General features: G+C 39.2%; 3 protein-coding genes across 5 annotated transcripts; 1 reads left to right on the forward strand and 2 right to left on the reverse strand.

Moving 5' to 3' along the window:
• Window positions 1–2474: 2474 nt before the first annotated feature.
• ist1 (IST1 factor associated with ESCRT-III) lies at window positions 2475–8364 on the reverse strand. Of its 2 annotated transcripts, none has more exons than XM_030415356.1 (10): window positions 8220–8364; window positions 7513–7613; window positions 7208–7388; window positions 6984–7071; window positions 6810–6893; window positions 6591–6701; window positions 6287–6466; window positions 5801–5902; window positions 5237–5243; window positions 2475–4428 (listed from the first exon to the last, which is right to left on the reverse strand). In XM_030415356.1, the coding sequence occupies exons 2-10, from the start codon at window positions 7598–7600 to the stop codon at window positions 4265–4267; spliced, it is 1005 nt and encodes a 334-aa protein (XP_030271216.1). In that variant the 5' UTR covers window positions 7601–7613; window positions 8220–8364; the 3' UTR covers window positions 2475–4264. The 2 variants fall into 2 exon arrangements, with proteins under 2 accessions (XP_030271216.1, XP_030271215.1); XM_030415355.1 differs by having other exon boundaries at window positions 5237–5282.
• A 937-nt stretch (window positions 8365–9301) lies between these two features.
• Window positions 9302–16040, reverse strand: mphosph10 (M-phase phosphoprotein 10 (U3 small nucleolar ribonucleoprotein)). The gene is made up of 11 exons (XM_030415354.1): window positions 15902–16040; window positions 13926–14580; window positions 13668–13837; window positions 13410–13575; window positions 12408–12549; window positions 12255–12322; window positions 12030–12167; window positions 11837–11944; window positions 11412–11519; window positions 11090–11320; window positions 9302–9677 (listed from the first exon to the last, which is right to left on the reverse strand). The coding sequence occupies exons 1-11, from the start codon at window positions 15985–15987 to the stop codon at window positions 9531–9533; spliced, it is 2019 nt and encodes a 672-aa protein (XP_030271214.1). The 5' UTR covers window positions 15988–16040; the 3' UTR covers window positions 9302–9530.
• On the forward strand, window positions 15957–19124 carry mcee (methylmalonyl CoA epimerase). 2 transcript variants are annotated; one of them, XM_030415358.1, is made up of 3 exons: window positions 15957–16110; window positions 16888–17228; window positions 17954–18638. In XM_030415358.1, exons 1-3 carry the CDS (start codon window positions 16083–16085, stop codon window positions 18104–18106), a joined length of 522 nt encoding a protein of 173 aa, XP_030271218.1. In that variant the 5' UTR covers window positions 15957–16082; the 3' UTR covers window positions 18107–18638. The 2 variants fall into 2 exon arrangements, with proteins under 2 accessions (XP_030271218.1, XP_030271217.1); XM_030415357.1 differs by lacking the exon at window positions 15957–16110 and adding an exon at window positions 16243–16300 and having other exon boundaries at window positions 17954–19124.
• Window positions 19125–20220: the final 1096 nt, after the last annotated feature.

A 20220-nucleotide genomic window follows, 5' to 3' on the forward strand; every position in this document is an offset into this window, starting at 1 on the left:
TATCCTAAACAATGTTTCAAAGGCTCTTACCCCTCGGCTAAGGAGAAAATGCTTCTTGTTATAGCATAAAAATGCTAAAAATATTTATTGTCTGCACACGTTATTCATTTGAACCAAACATTTTTGGATATAGTCAGCATACAAAGGCTCCTAACAGCCTACTGCTGTCAACATGACTAGTCATCACAGTGCGTGATGGCCGACCATCGATTGTACACCGACATGAACTTTTACTTTTAGAGGAGCAGGAAGGTGCTTTTATGTAATTGCACATATGGGAGCTACTTATTAATTAATCGCTTTTTTTCTTAGTTTCACCTCCGTCACCGTAATACAGGCTGAAGGTGCATGTCATGATTTTTCATCATACGCGCCTGCTTCTATGGGCATCAGTCCATCCTCCTATTTGAATGATTTATGTAGCAGAAAAAACTATAGTCAGGTCTGTGGTTCTGGTTTGGGAAGACGAGCACATCTGCAGAAAGTCCTGTCTGAGACATTCTGTGCTTTCATTTAATCAAAATTGACCTATTTATTTATTGTTTTCATCTATTGATACTGTACGCATGTGTAAGCTTGAATAAATTGATCTCTGTTCAAATTTGGTCATGTATTTAATCTTTTTAATTTCAAGGAGCTGCAGACATACAGTACAGTAGAAGTCTGTAAACTTGATTATGGCTTATTGTCACTACAATTATTACTATATCTATTATGCTAACTCAATGTTAAGTTTGTTTTTTCCTGATAACCTCTCAGATAAAAGTCATCAGTAGGCGTAGACTTGGAAGATGGAGTATTACTACTATTACATTTACTCAAGTTAAATTTTGAGGTACTTGGACTGTACTTTCCCATTTTCTGCGTAGTAGCACAACTTTAAATTGATTTATCTTCTCTGCAATTGGATAAAAATAAAAAAAACGTATTCAGTTACTGCCAGAAAATGTCTTTTGACACTCAAGTACATTTATAATGACATAATTTAAGACTTGTATTTAAGTATTATCCTTTAGGTGACTTAAGTGATATCTTTACTTGATATATTCACTTTTGAAGTGGGGTACTCTTGGGTAATTTTTACAACACTGCTTAGGACCTTTTGAAAAGACATGTTTGTGCTTATATTTTTGGTCCAGTCTAAAACGATTTGCTTGTAATCGTTTGGTATTTAATCCCATCTGGTCACTGTCACATTTGTCGTTGTAAATTACTATAGAATGGCAAAGAGTTATGATCACTACTGAAAAAGTAGTACTTGACCTACTTGACAGACTGTCAGACCAATCCAAGTGAGGCTTGCGTCACCTTCATTGAACAGTCTGTCTTTGACCTCACAAACAACACTTGAAAACCACCGCAATATGTGATTATGTCTTTTACAAAATGTGTCCCTCAGTGGAAACTAACCTGTGGAAGTGCATGAAAGAAACAACAGCTCAGACCTCAAGATTTTCAGCAGCACTTATTATCGTTACGGCCCTTTTTCACAAAACATCTTGACCCACATTCACGCCACGGTAATTGGATAATTTGCTCCTTCAGTAAGTAAAATGATGGGGTGATGTCATCAATACCGCTGTGTATTGTGAGCTAGTAATGATCTACTTGTGAGGTTACGTTAGCTGTGTGATCTCTATAGGAGGCCTGTGAAGAGCATACACTGATATAACATGGCCTTGAAACAGACATGCTCATCATGAGAATCATTGTGATGTAATGGCAGCTTAATCTATTGTTAAAAGGCAACCTGAATACTTTATACTCAACATCTTTGATAACACAGTGTCAGGGTTAGTTGCTCTAGTTTTTGCATACAGCAAAAATACCCCGATTCATACGCCAATGGACATCTAAAGATTCTCCTTTTTGAATGCCTCATCTGCCACTTTTTGCGTCACGCAACAAGCTCATATTTCTATCTCAAAGTTTGAGTAATTTTTGATTATATCTTAAAAATCATGAAAGTTAATGGCCTGATTAAAAACCTTTGCTGTTCTTCAACATCTTCCTCGCACAGGGGTAGGGTCAGAAAACATCTTGAAACATTTAGAGTTGAGCATATAAAATGTTTCTCAATATGAGGCAGGGTTGTCAAAACAGAACTGTTCTGTTCATAAAGAAAAATATAGATGACTAAAATTGTTAAGTGAAAAAAAATAAACAACTCAAAAAATAAATGTATCCAAAAATCTTAACAAATGTCAGCATTATTTAATTTATTAAATATGACAAATTGATATTTGTTTCAATAAACTTTCTTATTTTAGTTATGAATCTTTATGTGAACGGATTACTCAGATCTGAAATAAGTAAAACTAAATCTCAGTGACAAAAAATATACTTACTATCTGTGAATAGGTTTGTTGTAAGCCATTGCTTCATTGTACACTTCTTTACTTTTATACTGAGGACCCCTGCTGTGCATCATTTGACATTACATCACTGTGTTGCAAACAAATACACAATACCAGTTTCCAGTTCCAAATAATCTTTTATTAAACTGTTATTGTAGTATACAGTGAAAAAAACCTTTTTTGCAACAATACACAGTTATGTGTCTCAAGGTTTAGCATGAAAGAACAGTCCAACATAGAAAAGACAGTGAGCAGATCACAGTTCCGTAGTGTTCATCTTTCTCTTTCTATTTTCTAAAACATATGTAAAAACTAGCTCAGCTAACTGTGTCCATCACCCAGCTGGAAAGCTTTTCAATGTGCCTTCAAGACATCGGTCAATCATTTTCTTCAAGGCCACCATCCATTTGCCATGCAAGCAGAGCTGGGTGTGGTTAGGTTGCAGCAACGTGTCACATCTGAACAACAGAAACCCTCTCACCCTTTCTTCACAGGAAATAAAAACAACATCTACCTCTATTGTCAATACAGACTGTTTTTTGCCCAATCAGCCAATTTCAACTCAAATCTTTTTTAAAGAATTGTTTAAGGGTAAAACATATAACGCAAAGTCTAATCTAATCAACTGACACTCAATGCAGGTAGCATGTACCCAGTCTTAGCGGATAACGAATGGGTAAGACTGGCAAGGCCTCTGATGAGAGATGGTAACTAAGGCAAACGCAGTGGTGCACACACAATATAAAACACATGCACACACGATCACAGAGAACAAACGTAAACCTTCTACCTCTGGGATCAGTATTTACATCAAATCAAACAAATTAGCTTGTTGTGCGACTTCTTTTGTCAACACACGTTTTGCTTGTAAATTAAGGATTTCATTGATGAGAAAGTGCCGCTGTCTGGTAAAACTAACATTCAAAAGGGCAAAAAAAAAAGAAAAAAAAAAAGAAAACTTTATTTGGAGATGCTGTATACAAAACAGATTTGTCAAATATTGAACAACTCCCTACTACTGAACTTTATTTGCTGTACAGTTCGATCATTCATGTAAATAGATCTATCTATATGATTGTAAATGTATTATATTACAGATTTCCATACATCTTTTATCGCTTTACATCACATACATCTGTGCCACACCACCCCTGTTAAATGTGTCACCATGAGCTTCACCTGTATGACTCCTACACTCTTAAATATGGTATAAATACATTTTGATGAGTGTTTTCCACAATTACATAACTGTACGCCTGCATAAGACTCTATTCTCATAACTTCATGGAAAAGGTTCGTGGGTAATTGAGCCTCGCCTCTGAAACAATCTGGAGCCTGTTTGTTTGCGCGCCAGGTATTAAACTCCGGCAGCCAGTTGGACTTGTTTGACTGGTCTGTGACAAGACTGAGTGACACAGTGGCAAAGATTACAGTGACACAGGATGTAGGAAGTAGAATCAGGGCATGTACTGTAAATATTGTCAGACCCAAAACCCTCAGAAAAAGGAACAGTTAAAAACTAAGTTAGATTATAAAGCATATCACTCAGACAAATGGGAAAAGTCAGCGCGAACATGGGTCAACACACACATGATGTATGTATGGATATATATAATGTGCTGTATAGAAAGAAATTAAAACACGAGGTACTCACTGGTCCTGCAAACAGAATTTAAGGTCAAGTGAGCAACCACACCCTCAGTAAGCTGGTCATATCTATACGAATGAGGTAAGATACAAGTATGTCTAATATCAATGTAAGATTACTTTATCGCTGAGGGAGGAGAACTATCCAAATCTGATTGATAGCCTTGAACATTTTCCATTTCCTGTTCTGAGCTGCTTAGGTGATGATACAGGCCTGTGTGTGTGTGTGTGTGTGCATGTGTAGACCGGGGGTATAGTGTTTAGGTCTTCTTCTTCAGCTCCTCAAACCGCCGCGTCAAATCGTCAAAGTCGATGTCATCCGAGGTGGTGGTGTTTCCGCCGAAGGAGGATGTGGGGAGTGTGTCGGGAACAGAGGGGAGTTCTGGAAGAGCATTGTTGTCATATATCTTAGACGGGCCCGGACCTGGAGAGTAATATACAGCATTAATCTTAATTTAAGTCACAATGTATCTACACAACTGTTCAACAATAAGGGCGGTTGGTTTTCAATAGACAGGAGGAAATAAAGGCTAGAAAATGTAATGGGCCTTTAAAGGAAGTCAGAAAGCAGGCAACTCAAATTTTAAAAGGCATGAACAATGCCGCTCCAACATGAAAGACATCAGGGATAATTTAACTAACATTTCAAGAAATAATCTATAGAAAAATAAATCCCAATAATAGATCAATACCAACAATGAATTCATCTCAAGTACTGCCAATAATGCCAGTGCTTGATAGCTTATTCCTCCTGGCCAGATACATGGTGTCCTTAAAACCATAAAAAAACATATCTGTGTGCCACACTGTTGACCCGGTGACATGTGTAGGGAAGTCAGAAAGCGTTCGGAGACAGGCAAATGCACTGTTTTTGACAATAACAAATATATAGATTAGCAGAATTATTATGCATGTATTGTGGACTTCATCGCCTCTGTGGATGTCTAATGCTCTCTCGGTTATATTTTGCCATTTTTTTCCCGCTTTGTATTAGGGTACTCCCTGATTGGCGCAATAATAGCTTTGAGATCTCTGTATAATATCTTCCCTGGTAATGCGTATGTCTACATGCCATGTTTTTTCCATACATCTTTTAGGGTCCGTGATCTTCTCATATCGATCTCTGCTGTCATGTGTTTATTGTATTGTATTCAGCTTTTACCAATTTAATGAAATATTATAACCAAGGCAATACAGAATAACTTCAGCTGGTGGTGGTTGACAGAACTCACCTACTGCCTGCGAAGGAACAGATGATTTGTCAGTAAGGTCATCAATCTGAAACCCAAAGAAAATGTGTAAGGGATCATGTCATCGTCATATTGAAATAAAGTATACTATTATATGCGTTAGTATTGGGAAAGTATTAATAAGTGCATTCAATGATGCAGTAGTAAAAACAAAAAGTAAACTGAAAACTGCAGGGGACTGAGAAACCATCACCTTTAGACTTAGACTGGACTTTAGGACTTAGCTGGCCAAAGTTGTGTCAAGTACACTTTCTGCTCTCATCTGTTTATCTCAATCCCACTCAGAGCAACCAACGCTGAAAGTTAGTTGTCAAAGTTAGTAACTCCAGTATTAGTACTTGCAGCTACCTATATCCATGTGGACAAAGCAGAATTAGGGCCAACTTTGATAAATAATGTTAAAAAAAAAGAAAAAAAAAAAGAGGAGAGGTGAAACTGTAAGCAAGCTTAATGAACTGCTCTTCCCTGAGTGGTGCCCTGCCCTGTCCGTCTGTCCATCTGTGGGAACAGGAAGGGGGCATGGATGGGAGGGGTGGGGTCACTTACAGACTCATATGTGGGGGGAGAAGTGGGCAGCTGAGGAGGCTGCCCTCCTCCCATGGGGTGCTGGAAGTTGTTGTAGGTTCCAACGGGAACATTAAACTGCTCCTGGAAGAAAACAACAGTCAGGTACAAGTCTGTAAGTCTCTACATTTTTGATTCTCATCATTTAAAAATCAGCGAGACATAAGAACATTAAATTGTAGGAGATAGTCCACAGAACACTATGCGGGCAGAGTTGGATAGAAACGGTTTCAGAAGAAAATACCAAGAACTGAACCCAGCGATGTCTGTCGACTACTTTAAAGACTAAGTTTATAAAAACACATGTTGAGTTTTTGAAAGTCAATTTTTGGATTTCTTGAGCACCAAAAGCACTCCATGTCACCATGTATTTAATCCATGTATTGCAGTCTAAAGTTTCTATTAAAAAGTTTTCCAAATGCACAACGGAACCATAACGAATTGGGTCTTTAAAAAGAAATCTCTTACAGCTCCGTTTGGAGGTGGATAGTTGAAAGCTGTTGGCATAGGCATGGGCATGGGCATAGGCATGCCCATAGGCATAACAGGAGCAGTGAAACCTCCACCACCACCACCACCTCCTCCTCCAGGCTTCTTGTCAAGGTCCACATCAATCAGGTCTGCCTCCTCTCCAGGACTCACCTCAGGCTGTCCAGAGACAAAGAGGTATGAATAAATAAACACATCACAGATTTCAGAATATGTTTACTCTTGACTACGGATGCCACAATCTTTCATTGTGAATAATAATCACTGATTCTTTAACTCTCACCCGGACCATGGCATCAGGTTCATACGGCACATTATAGTTCTTGGCGATCTCTATCAGGTAGCGTTCCACCAAGATCTTGGGAGGAGCCTCCACACTCAGTTTGTGCATCAGCTATGAACATATCAGATGCATGATTAGTTGATGCTAAAAAGATATGAGACAAAAGGTTCATGCATTCTTGAACAGACTCATGGGCAGTCAATGGAAAAAATGGCCTACCCTATCGTTGACTGTGCCTATCTGGTTTGTCCTGCACAGCTTGCCGTACTCCTTACTATATTTTGCACATAGCTGGTCTGATACCTGAAAGAAGAATTTAGAGATAAGATTGTTCTAACAGGAATAAATGGACAAAGCTTGTTTAGTATTGTTGGCACTGCTGCCAGCACTTACAATTTTTAGTTCAGACACCTCTGACTGGAGACGAGGTGCTGCCCAGATGAGGGTGGACACTGCCTCCTGTAGGCCTGGGTCCAGCTCCCTAATTGGAGAAACATGAAAGGGTTTAACAAGAAAGAATGCAAGTGACAACCAGTGAGTGATTTTATAAAGTGAAACCCCCCGTTCATCAAAAGTAGTCTTGGTGCACACAGCAGTAGTAGTAGTAAGTTACTTACTTCATGGACTGAATGAGGCCAAAGCGAGCCAGCAGCAGGTCACAGTAAAGCTCCAGGATCTCCATGGCTTCCACCAGGTAGTCTTCTCTGATGATGTGCTCCACACGGATCCGTGCCCGCTCATCTTTTCCAGATGATAGGTAATCTGCAATCTCCTTCCTCGCCTTTTGAGCAAGCTCAGCTTCATTTTAAATTGATAAAAAAGAGCGGGGTAAAATGTTAAGACTGAGTGTAACGAGAAGCCACTGAATCCACATGAGTGGCAGAAAAGTGGGACCAGTATCTTATTATTTATTAGGACTTACTTTTCTTTTTCTCAAGGAGTTTGAGTCGATTGATGACCAGTCGGAGGTTAACTCTTAGCCTCTCTGCTTTGAAGCCTCCTCCCAGCATGATGGTGGTCTATCTGTAAAAAGGACAGCATAAGAGGAGCAGAATCCACACAGGAAGCATAACATACAACCGAAACCAACCTACAGAGTCCATCTAACCTCGCCCCCACCTCTGATCCAGTGACTCACTGAATCATGTGAGCATGACCTAACCATGACAGCAGAATGACTCCGCAGATTGACTCCAAACAAATACACATGTAAACATTAGGTGAGCTTGCTGACCCAAACTACGTCACAACAAACGTTTAACAGCTCAAAACAGTTGACGTTAGCTTTAGCCCGACGCGAGGGACAGCTAACGCAGCTATCGGTATGCTACTTTAAACGTTACCATTTTCTCTCTAGTTGGCTTACATCATACTAAACTAAACCATGTCATTAAAGTGACGTTAAGAAACCCAAACCATTGTAAGTGCTGCCAAACCCGGCTATTACCGAGCCTTTGCTTTGTTAGCAGTCTACTGTTCTGTCATCGTTTGCGCTAACAGTTAGCTAACTTCCCTAGCACTCGCTAAACGCTAGCAAAATCAAAACCAACTGATATAAATCACTTAGGCAGTTTAGAAAACAGGATAATTTTCAAGTGATAAACAGTCAATGACGCTACAGTAACTTACCTGTCAGTTGTAGTTAAGCGTACAACTTATCTGAGTTTCTGTCTGTTGTGTTTCGTCGCCTGGTTCACTTCCGTAATGATCCTCAGTGACGTCATGGGAATTTTATCTCCGAGGGGGCGGGGTCTGCATACTTTCTGTCAAACAGGACTCTACCACAGGTGTGATGTTTTAGCTTTTGAGCTTCATGTTTCAAAGAGACATAATAAAGCACTTCCTGACGTACAGAGCAATTTATTTACCTCCATGTACCGGTTAGACAACATGCAAAACATAGCACAAGCCAATGACATTAAGTTCATTTTAGAGTTTGAGTCTTAGAAGCATTTAAATCAGGTGGGGTAGAGAGTAACTTTCTCTCACTGGAGTTTTCATACAAAACATATCAGCCTCAAAGATGTTACAGATTAAAGGGGCTCTATGTAGTTTTTGGTGAATAAGGTCCCCAGAAAACGGTTTGAAGCTAGACAGGTAGCAGTGTCCGCCAAATATAAACAAAGTAAAACAGTATGAAGGTGTGTTTTATATTCAGTTTATTCAGTCATCAAAATTAAGAGGGTATGTTTATTTAGTTTGTTTAGGCATAAAAATGGTCTCCTTGCTGGCAACAATATTAGTTGAAAAAAAAAAAAATCTTTACATGTGTGCTTTTCATTTTCACATTTAGTATATTTTACTGCACCTGATACTTTGTATTGTAATATGTGAATGTGAATAAAATGAGGCAGGGAAGACTTTAAATGTTGCTGGAGTTTTGCTGCATTGTGTTGGTTTCATACCTTTTACCATTTGGGATGTGGCAAATTATTGAATCTCTGAGTGTCTGAAATCATTATTTCACCAGATTACAGCATCTAAAACTAAATATCACCTGAGGTATTTCTGATGAGCTAATCTTTATATTTTTTCCAAACTGTGTGCCCACAGACAAAAGAACAAATGTATGTATGAGTAACTTGTATTTTGTTTGAAATGGATGGGTATATTTTCTTCATGATTTATTTATGGAAAAAAAAAAGATACCACCTGGGTTTTGAACTTTGGGGTCTTCAGACAGGCACATTACATTCCATCTTAACACAAAATAAAGTGCTCTGATATTTTATTGTGAATGAACATTTATTATAACAGTTGAAAATACTCTGCCCATTGCCAAACAAGCACGAACAGAAACACATCTGGGCTCTTGATTTATATTTTAATGAAAATGGAAACACTTAACGAGGACTTTCAGATTTTAATATATTGGAGCTTTCTCATAAAAAAAATCTGTACAATAAAAAGTTGATCTTCCACAAAAAAACATCACAGTCATTATAACTTGAGTTTGCTGACAGAAACCTCTTTGTGTTTCTTCTTTGAAGACTGATCCTTTGCACCTTTGATCTGGCTTTTGACCTGGTCCTGCAGCTGAGAGAAGAAGGCTTGAGAGGACCGCAGAGCCTTGTCCTTCCCTTCGTCCTGAAAAAGAGGAACGCCACGTTAGTCGAGTCTCTTCAGGAACATACACAATGGTATCTAAGAATTTATGTTAAGTATGTGTTGGCATTAAAAGGTAGAGTACAGACTGAGCAATCAGTTCGACAACTTAAAACGAACAGTTTGTGATTGCAATATGCACCTGCAGACCTGCCAACCTTGTCAAAATATTTTGAGTACCACTTGTGTTGTGCAGCTTTTTTTTCGCAAACTTTTGCAACTCCATTGCTTTGCACACAGTAATTTCCCCATTCACTGGCTGGAAATCGGTTATAAAAAAACAATAAAACCTATATTTTTGATTACAATACTTTTAATAAAGAAAATATAGACATTTTGCACTCAACAGAAAACCAAAAAATACTATGTCCTTATCATGACAGCCTTTCAATGGAACACAGAAACACTTTCAAAACATGAAAATGCTGTTAACGAACCAAGGTAACTATATTATTTAAAAACAAATAATTTTGTTGACCTTGACCCTGATGCCCTTTTAACTACAATTTTTGCATCAGATGACTAAATACACACACACACAGATGCACCTCTGCCTCTTCTTTGAGGATGCACTGGGGTCAGTGGGGGAACATGATCGATAGATTTGCTAAGAAAAAACACCTCGCAAATCTTTTTTTTCTTCTTTTTTTTCACTTAGACTTTGGCTCGAATGTTTCCACAGTGAAAGTAACGTTACGCATAACGGTTCACATTTACCAAAAGCTGGCAGGTCCGCTGACACACACACACACACAGTTTACCTTTTTAAGCGCCAACTGCAGCGCGTGGGGAACAAAGGACGGAGAGGGAAGCAGAGGGCAGGAGGAGGCAGGGAGGAGGGGGACGGGGATGTTAGTAGACTCGTTATTCTCCACTTTTCTACAATGATTGGCTGAAACTGCTTCACCACGCTGCTGCATCGTGTTGTCAGACATGAGTACCGCACGTGCACATTTGCCACAGAACTCACATGTCCGCAGCTTTTTGCGTAGTTTAGAGGGGGGAGTCGTACCAGCGTATTTAGATGTCAAATTGTGTACTTGCTACGCAAAATGCGTACAGGTTGGCAGGTCTGCACCTGCTGGTTGAATTGTCTGCTCCAACTATTCGTCTTACCATTTTGTTGATTTGGTCAGGGGATGAAGAAGGACTCTTACCCTTTACTTGATTAAAAGTACCTATAATACATCAATGCAAGTACTAGTTCTGTATTTATTATTCAGCAAAATGGTTCTTATGGCTCTCAGTGTTCTCATGTAGAAACATTAAGTGGCAGTACTTACTCCAAACGTTCTGACAGGCTAATACAGACTTCCAACTCTGGGACAAACACAGGTACTGAATGGCATACTGGTCTGTGCAATGTAAGAAAGAACATGAGAGAAAACACTCACCTTAAGCATTGTGGCTTTGCCTCCTTTTGTGAGTTTCTTTATGTTTTCAGTGACTTCAGCCTTTGATAGTTTCTTGTTCTCCCCAGTTGAACTGGCCTCTTTAAGTTTCTGTCTCTTTTCTTTCTCCTTGATCTTCAGTCGCTTCACAGTCTTCTTGTGGCGTCTGTCACGTTTCTTGTCTGTTGACGTCTTCTCAGTATCACCCAGAATATCTCCTGCTTTGTTCTTTTCCTTTAGTTAGAGGAGAGTATTATTAGACATGCTGTGGTACTAAATATAACAAGATCTAAATGAATGTTTAAAAAATGGATTGACAACAAACCTTGACTTCTTCTGGTGCGAGCAGCGTAGCATCACTGACGCTGACTGGGGCTACTTCCTCCATTGTAATAGATGGCAGGTTAGAAACCACTTTGACCTCAGGAACAGGCTGTGGACAAAAGGCAACATCAACACCTACTACCCCCTAGCAGTACATCATTTTCTCAAGTCTTTGTTCAAATTATCACTTAAATCTTCAACTTAATCTAAATTTCTGTATGCAATTGCACTTTAAAGATCACACATTTTATATTTATTTATTATGCTTAACACCTTTAAATGCATAAGAAATGCAGATGAAAATATGTTTTTGCCAAACAAGCGATTTCTGACACACACACAGACTTCTACATCTTTCAAAACAATTACATCTAAACATTTTTTGCGTATCTGGTAAAAAGGTCAGTGCTCTCAGGCAAAACTTACAGGTTTAGGTGTGAAGTGGAAGTTGGAGAGAGCATCCAGCTTCAGGAAGAGTGTGTCCATAAGTTTTTGAATCTCTACATGGGCTGGGTTCTCCTTCTCTGTCTTTGTCTGAAATAAGAAAAAATACAATTATTGGATGCAGCACAGGTTTATGTGTTATGGAGTAGTGATGAGAACAAAAAATAAGTCTAACCTGGTTTTGTTTGAGGTATTCTTGCTCATAGATTTCTGCAAGACTCTGCTTACTCTTCTCATGGTCCAACGTTAGCCTCTTCTTGTACTCAAACACCTCCTCTTTGGGTTTCTCCTTACGGACTACATCATCAAACGCCTAACAGCAACACAAGGTTATAATCAGGGAACACAAAAGCAACAACTTATTTCTTCAGATACCATAAAACAAGTTATTGTGACATACCTGGTCTTTGATTCTCTGTTTTATAATGTCTTCAAGTTGTAGTGTGGTTTCCTCTGTGACAACAGGGGCTGAACGAGCAAAGATAATGTCTTTAAAACAGCACACAGAAAGAAATTCTTGCCATTATAATCATCAAACACCAGAGTCACTCACCCATCCTAGATGTCTGTTCAAACTCCACATCTTCCTCCAGCATGCTGTTCTCAGGACGACTCTGTGCCGTCACCTCTCCGGCTAACTGCCAGGGCTTCTCTCCCAGAGCTGTTTTCTCCAGCTCCTCAATCTTCTGTGACATCTGTAGATTAAAACAACCATAATCACCATTAGCGTGCATATACACAGAAATCGGCATTGCACTAATACAACACAAGGGGGTGTGTTGGTGTGTTGCTTCAGGTACTAGTAAGAAATTAAACACAATTCAGGAAGTCCAGAAGTGCCAATTATTTTAATCGGATGGCCACATTATCTAACATGTCGGTCTCATGTCTGAATAAGCTCTTTGGTCCCTTTTAGAAAAAAGTAATGACAGCAACCTTACTATGTCAGATCTAGCAACATTTCCATATTACTTTCCACACGCTACCAATCTGGATTAAATGCCATCAGATTAACGTAAAGGCTGCACGAGCAAAGGGGTTTAAACACACTGAAAGAGAGAGTGACATGTGTGTCCTGCCCTCTAATGGCTCACCAGATGCCAACCCTGAAAGCAGAGTTTCTCAGCATCGTCACTCTTTGGGTTTTCCAAAATAACTGTTTTTAGCTATCTAAAAACCCAGTTTGCGTGTGGCTAGAAGGCCAGTAAAAGTGATGTTTTAAGAGAACGTGGACTGGGCAAAATACCACATTGTTCAAAAGAAATCTGTCTTTAGTAAAGTATCACAAAAAGTCAATAAATTTGGCATCAAGTGTCTGCTCAGATTCGCATCCATTTTCTTCGAATTTATCTATTACTTATTCCCTGATTGAAGCATTTCATGTAACAAAACTAACCACTGACGTGTTGAGAAAAACAGAAAAAGGGCTTTTTGTATAAAAAACTAAAAACAATAAGATGGTCTGCAGCTTGTGTAAAACTCACCCACTAATTATGACTGCTCCACCACATTTAGGTCACACAGACTATCAAACTAACACTTTAACCCTGGTTACCTTTTCTTGCCGTTTCTCAAATGATGACTTTGCCTCAGGCTTTGCTGTACTTGTACTTTTCCCTCCAAAAATGTCCTCCATGTCTTCTCCCTCGCTGTCCTCATCCCCAGAGAGGTTAAAGGTGACTTTCTTATGTGATGATTTGGACTGACTTCCATCTTCATCCCTGGCAAACAGTAAACAAAAACATGCTGGAATGGATCCATACTCAACCAAATGTGTTTCTCCCACGCATTACGTAATTTTAATCACACTTACTCATCATCACCCTCCTCTTCACCATCATAATCATCTTCCTCGTCATCAAATTCTTCTTCACCTTCCCCCTGGCTTTCATCATCGCCATCTGACTGGTCATCTGCTTTAGCAGGTTCACAATCCACAGCATCAAAGAAGTCCTTGTACTTGAGATTCCTTGAGCTCTTTGCCTGTAAATATAAACAATAATAAATGTATTTCCTGTATTCTGAACCGTCAACAAACAATAAGAGTTAGAGTAGGTGATAAAATACATACCATGTTTTTTTTTTGCTTTTTGGTAGAAAGTATTTCCTCTAGGTCGAGATCGTCATCATCATCAGAGGGCAGGTCCTGGAAATAGTCCAAGTCATCTTCATCCCCGTCCTCTTTTCCCTCTCGTTTGTCCATATCATCAAGAAATGACTCCATTTCTGACAGTTTGAAGAACTTATCGTCAACCTCAGAGGGGACCACTTTTGTCTTGGAGCCTTTTCTTCCAATGCCCTTCTTCTCTTTCTCTCGCTTCTCCAGAGCGTCCACATCAAAATCTAAATCAGAGTCCTCATCTGTGAGATCATCAGCCCCAGCAGCCATTTTGCTGGACTGTCTGGGTGTTTCCTCCTCCTCTTCTTCATCATCAATATTTTCATCATCAGTCTCTACTTCTTCCTCATCACTATTCTCTTCCTCCTCCTCTGCCAACAATGTTAATGTCCCATCTGACAAAGCCTCGTCAGTGACATTTTTAAAGTGTTTCAGTAGAGAATTGTTCTGCAGCTCCAGTTCCTGCCAGATCTGCTCTTCATCAAAGTTATCCACCACCAGCAAAGCCAACGGGCTGCTTTTATAATCTGCAGGCTCCTGAGCTTTCTGGAGGTCATACAGGGTCTTTGTGAGGGAAGTGAAGTCTGCTGCCACTCCATCCTGAAGGCTGAAAAGGGAGAAACACAATTAGTATCAACTGTGGTGCATTATAAAAAGCAAATGAGTGCTTCTTTTTTTTGCATTTGTACAAAAGACATCTATGAAATTGGGTCTTCAAAGCGAGGGTTGGTACAGCTTTTCCATAATTTACACAAGAGGACATGTTAGATATTGGCATGGTAAATTGGCTATGATTTGGTCATTTATCTGGTAATTCAATCACTAGCATACTCTCAGGCAAAACATATAATATTGTCTCAACACAACATAATGTAATGTATTCATCTGTGATAGAACTACCATTAGACTGAATTACTGCAACCATTAGGTACTGGAATTACAGAGTTAGTTATTATGGAGTATGGTGTCTTTTTAATTTTGACATTTTGGTGTTTTAAGGTGGCTTTTTACAAACAGTTAAACAATTTTAGAGTTTTCCTGTCATGTGTAATAGCATATTAAAGATGTTCCATTTCCACTAACATAAGTAAAATAAACACACTTGTGAAATAAAACAACAACATTTAGGATTCACACAGTCACATAATGGAAACATTTAATAGCCATCATTAATAAATTGTAAATAGTTGTTGATTAAACTTTAGTTAATAGTTATTTCAGTTGTGAAAAAGGTTAAATGCTTTATAAACCACTTTAAACCAATTGTAGGTTATTGTCAAGTTGCTACTGATGTTTGGAATGTTTTGTAACTGTTAATAAATACAGTGTACTTCACCTCTAAACATTATTTGAAGGTGCAACTTGTGTTTATAAACATTCCCAATTTCTATGAAGATTTATAAAGCATTTGTTTTAACTAAAGATTATCAACCATTCATTTTTTTTGCTATTAGCCACATCATCCTTATTGCGTGCAGCATGGCATTGTACTGATTACTTGTTTTCTTCACTTATCAATAAACAACTATATTAATACTGTAACGTTATGGTAAACTGGATGCTAGTTGAGTTTTCAGTGGTTGTTTTTGAAGAATACATGCGATGACTTGTACGACTATCATTTATTCACAAGTCTTCCGTTTTAGGACATGTAGCTAGCCTCGTTAGCATAAGAATAAATTGTTACAACAACAGAGCGACTGCACAAATAGGCAACAAATACTGACAACCCCTTATAAAGTTTTTACGAGGTTGACTGTGACAGCTAGCTAACAGTTAACGGGGCTAACGCTAGACGTTCATGCAGTTAGCTTTAGCTAGCGGTTAGCTAGCGGCGCCGCTTCTCTTTAAACATGCGTCCACGACGCACGACGACTTTCAACAACTTCTTCACAACACAAGCATATAAGCAGACAGCAAACACTTGCCTCAGAAAGTTTTCTGGCTGTGCTGTGTTGGCATTTATTGTCTTTACACACTCCTCCAGCACGCTCAACACATCGTCGCTTGCCATCGTTGCCCCCACATGTGTGACCGTGTGTGTGTCGCAGATAAACAGGCTCTCCGAGAAACTCTTCCGCTGCTGTGTTTTGGTTCCGAGATACAAACATGGCGTCCGCCGTGCTGAAGGTTGCAGGTTGGTTTGTGTCAATAATTATAAAGCTACCAGACACATGCTCCTATGTGCTGTGTTCGTTCTGTATTAGCAAATATCAGTTTGTTCGACCTCGATTTTACTGTCGAACAAGCTTCGTTACACTAAGATACTGTCGAAGTTAAACCCATGTTAACGTTACAAAACCGCTCTGTGTACTTGCAGCTTTCGGGTAACTTACATGCTACTTTACGTGTTTGTGTCAAAAAGGGACTTTATGTATTTTATCTCAAGGCATGCAAAGAAAGTATTACTGAATGTGTTTTAATTCAATTCAGTCCGATCACAGTACATTCTTATACTTACCAATGAGCAGATGTTTTCTTCTCAGAGACCCTAAAACAGACATTTTGAAGATATTTGTGACCTTTTCCCTAATGAAGTGTCTTATCAGTGTTTGAACTTAATGTATGTTTATCAGTAGTGAAACTCAGGCTGTGCAGCCAAACATGGTTCAAACTTTCAGACCTTTATTTTGAAAACTAGTGGTAGTTTCAAAGTTTCATAGGTAGGTATGGGCTGAATTTCGGGCAATGTGTGTGAAATAAAGCACAACACATCTAGAGCATGGCTTAATTTCACTCTGTAAACATCATAAAGCTGAAGTGTTATATTATACCACATGTGATACTGTCAGACAGTGAGGAACAAGGTGATTTTTCCAACCTTGAAGGTTCTTGAAGGAAAATGAGCAAAACAATATTGCATGTAAAAACAACAGTTTAAGCTCCAACTGTATTTTTGACCTTTTTTATCCAGTGGCAGGTCTTTCCAGATGTTCCCGTCTCACACTCATGAGAGCACATTCAACCACAGCACCCCTCCACCAGGGCGTCCCTGGATCTGTGTGGAAGCTTGGGCGTCTGAACCACATTGCCATCGCCGTACCTGACATGGAGAAGGCCACGGCTCTGTATCGGGACGTGCTGGGGGCCACGGTGAGCGACAAGGTGCCCCTGCCCGAGCACGGCGTCTACACGGTGTTTGTGGAGCTCGGCAACACCAAGCTGGAGCTGCTCCATCCTCTGGGCGAGAAGAGCCCGATCGCTGGTTTCTTACAGAAGAACAAGTCTGGAGGGATGCACCACATTTGTATTGAGGTGAGCCAGTGATTGCATGTCACATTCAGTCAGTATAAATCCACTTAAACTCTCAGATATGAATAAAACGTTGTCACTTTTGTTATATCTAATCCCAGAATAGGCCATGTGTTACTGATAAGAATGTAGGCTGTGTTCCCTGAATGTGGGCAATTACATGCACGACAGGCTTTTTTCATATGCTGTGAAAAGCACAGATGTAACATCACTGATGGCTCTGTCCAGTGAGCTGTGAATCAGCCATGATTTATTTTATTACTCAAAGCTGTGATTTTCCTGTGTGAACTCGTGACTAAAAGTCACGAGTTTTTGATCCAGAGCACTCGTCACTAAGGTGTGTGTAAGGTGTTTTTTAAATTACCTTATGACGTAACGTCTCCTGTGAATGAGGCCAACACTAAAGCCCTGATGGCACCGACACACGTCAGTGTAACGTTTCTATTATTCATTCATTAGCTACACCCATATTTGATGAGTCAAGATGTCAGCAGTAAGAATGGTCCTATTTTACAGTTGCGGAAACCAGTCTGGAAACCAGCATTTACCTTTTTAGTAAAAGATTCAAATATTTGTTCTGCTTCTGCTATTGGAGAATGTCCTTGGACACAGCTCAGTGTGACGTGTGTTGACATTTAAAGTCAGTTGCTTGACTAAGCATTTGGAGATTATCAGTGTGACACAGTGTTTATCAGATTAATGATTAACAGTTTTGCTCTTGGTTGCAGGTGGACGACATAAACGCTGCAATAGTCGACCTGAAAGCGAAGAACATCAGAACTCTGTCTGCAGAGCCCCGGATAGGCGCTCATGGGAAACCAGTGATGTTTCTCCATCCTAAAGATTGTGACGGCGTGCTGGTGGAGCTGGAGGAAGCATGAACGTCTCAGTCTGACCACCATGGATTGTGGGAGCTGTTAATTCACATTTATGGAGTATATTCCATCTTCAGTTTGGCAAATCTCTATAACATATTGTACTGTAGGTCTCTATTGCTCTTGTGTTTTGATCTTCTCATTTCAGAAAGGTGCCTCAAAGTTTGGTTTCAGTGCTGTTTTTGACTTAGCTATTTTGTTGGGAATAAATTAAAAAGCGGTATTTGCTTTTACTTTTTCCATGAAATGTAAAGAATAATGAATGTCCATCTGCACGAGTCCGTAGTTCATAGTTGAATTAGGCTCAGTTTGAATTTTTCATAACATAATTTTGTAATAATACATTTTGAGTGTTCAGAATGCAGTTCAATATAAAATGGTACTATTGTGTTTGATGTAATTTTAATACAGAATTTGTAGGTTTTTGTTAAAACCATGATATGACTGATATATTGAACAATTACATGATCGAAAACTGCAGCTTTAATTTCACTTTGCCGATGAGGACTCCAAAATTAAAAAGCTATGTTTTCAATAATGCATTCTTAACATATCTAGTCAAGTTTCCATATTGGACGGCACGCTTTTCAACATCCAACACAGATATAAAATGTCAATCACTTAAATTTTTTTATGCAAAATCCAAACAGGAAATATTGTTTAGTTTTACACTTGACTAGTGTGGGCAGGTGGAAGAGCAGGTCATCTAGTAAGCGGAAGGTGGGTGGTTTGAATCCCGGCTCCCCCTAGCTGCATGTCGAAGTGTCCTTGAGCAAAATACTGAACCCCAAATTGCTCCTGATGAGCAGTTGGCAACTTGAATGGCAGCCTCTGCCATCAGTGTATGAACGTGTGTGTGAATAGGTGAATCTGACAAGTGTTGTAAAGCACACTGAGCGGTCCATTTATGACTGGAACTCCAAATCATCCACCTGTAATACAGATGACATTCATTCAATGTTGAGGTACATTTCTTTGGCATGCACTGCACACTGTACACATAAAAACTTGTACTGTTTTTCCATTTATTGCAAGTGATTGATAATTATGTATTACATCATTTAAAGCCATGTCAAAACACAGACATTTTTAATTGCTAATGGTGGTTATAAGGTCACCACTAGAGGGAGTTACACTAGAATCAACCATAGGCGCCAATAATAATCCCAGACAGAAATGTCTGTGATTACAACAGGAGAGGAACTCATGGTGACGCAGGTCTTCCCTCCAATATTTCATTCATGCTTCCTGTGAAAACTCAGAAGTTTCTTGGTAGGAAATCCTCTGATAACTTCACTTTTCATAAGATCTCTAAACCAGGGCTGCCCAAAGTGGGACCAACCAGCTACTGTAAGGTTTGATTTGGCCCACATGTTTCAAGTAAAAAAAAACAACCATATTAATACTAGTAAGTCTCTAATATGCTGTTTTATTTTGTGTGAGGAAAAAATGCTCTTTTGATATGTAGGCCCCTTACTAATCTGAGCACGAGAGGCAGAGAGACTTTGTGTAAGAAGTCTGTCAATTCACCGAGGCCCTGCGAGCCAAGTGAAGAAACTTTAAAGGACTATCCTTGGACAACATCTTTCCATATATTTCTTCAATCATAGACCCAGGAGAAAAAACTATTATGATCAAACCTAGAAAATTGATCACCAAGAGTATTTGCTCTCAGTTGCCTCTCAGTATAACATGATTCTGACACAATAGTTGTCCACCGTTAAGTTTCAGGTTTGGCCCTCCCTGCTTTAGATGGTACACTTCAGGAGGAGATCAAAACAGCAATACTCAGACACCCAAGAGACCAGTGGCAATTTGCTAATGCCTCGAGACACAGATGATCATAATTAGTTTCACATCAAGCTGCTCATTTTGGTGTATATTTTCTAGAAACCACCGGCTCTGAGGAAAACAGTAGTTACGTTCTTCACGTTCAGATAAACATGTGATTATTGTCCTGATTACTAGTGTTTGGAACTAACAGAAATTTGTTGAAGTACAACAACCACATATTTTAAAAACTTTCGATTTGCGTAGACATAAAGACAGACCCGACAATGGAGCTTTTATAAAAGTTATTAGTGATTACTGAGGCATGACTCATGGCTGACATTTGGCAA

Source organism: Sparus aurata, chromosome 4, assembly GCF_900880675.1.
Source record: "Sparus aurata chromosome 4, fSpaAur1.1, whole genome shotgun sequence".
Taxonomy (NCBI): domain Eukaryota; kingdom Metazoa; phylum Chordata; class Actinopteri; order Spariformes; family Sparidae; genus Sparus; species Sparus aurata.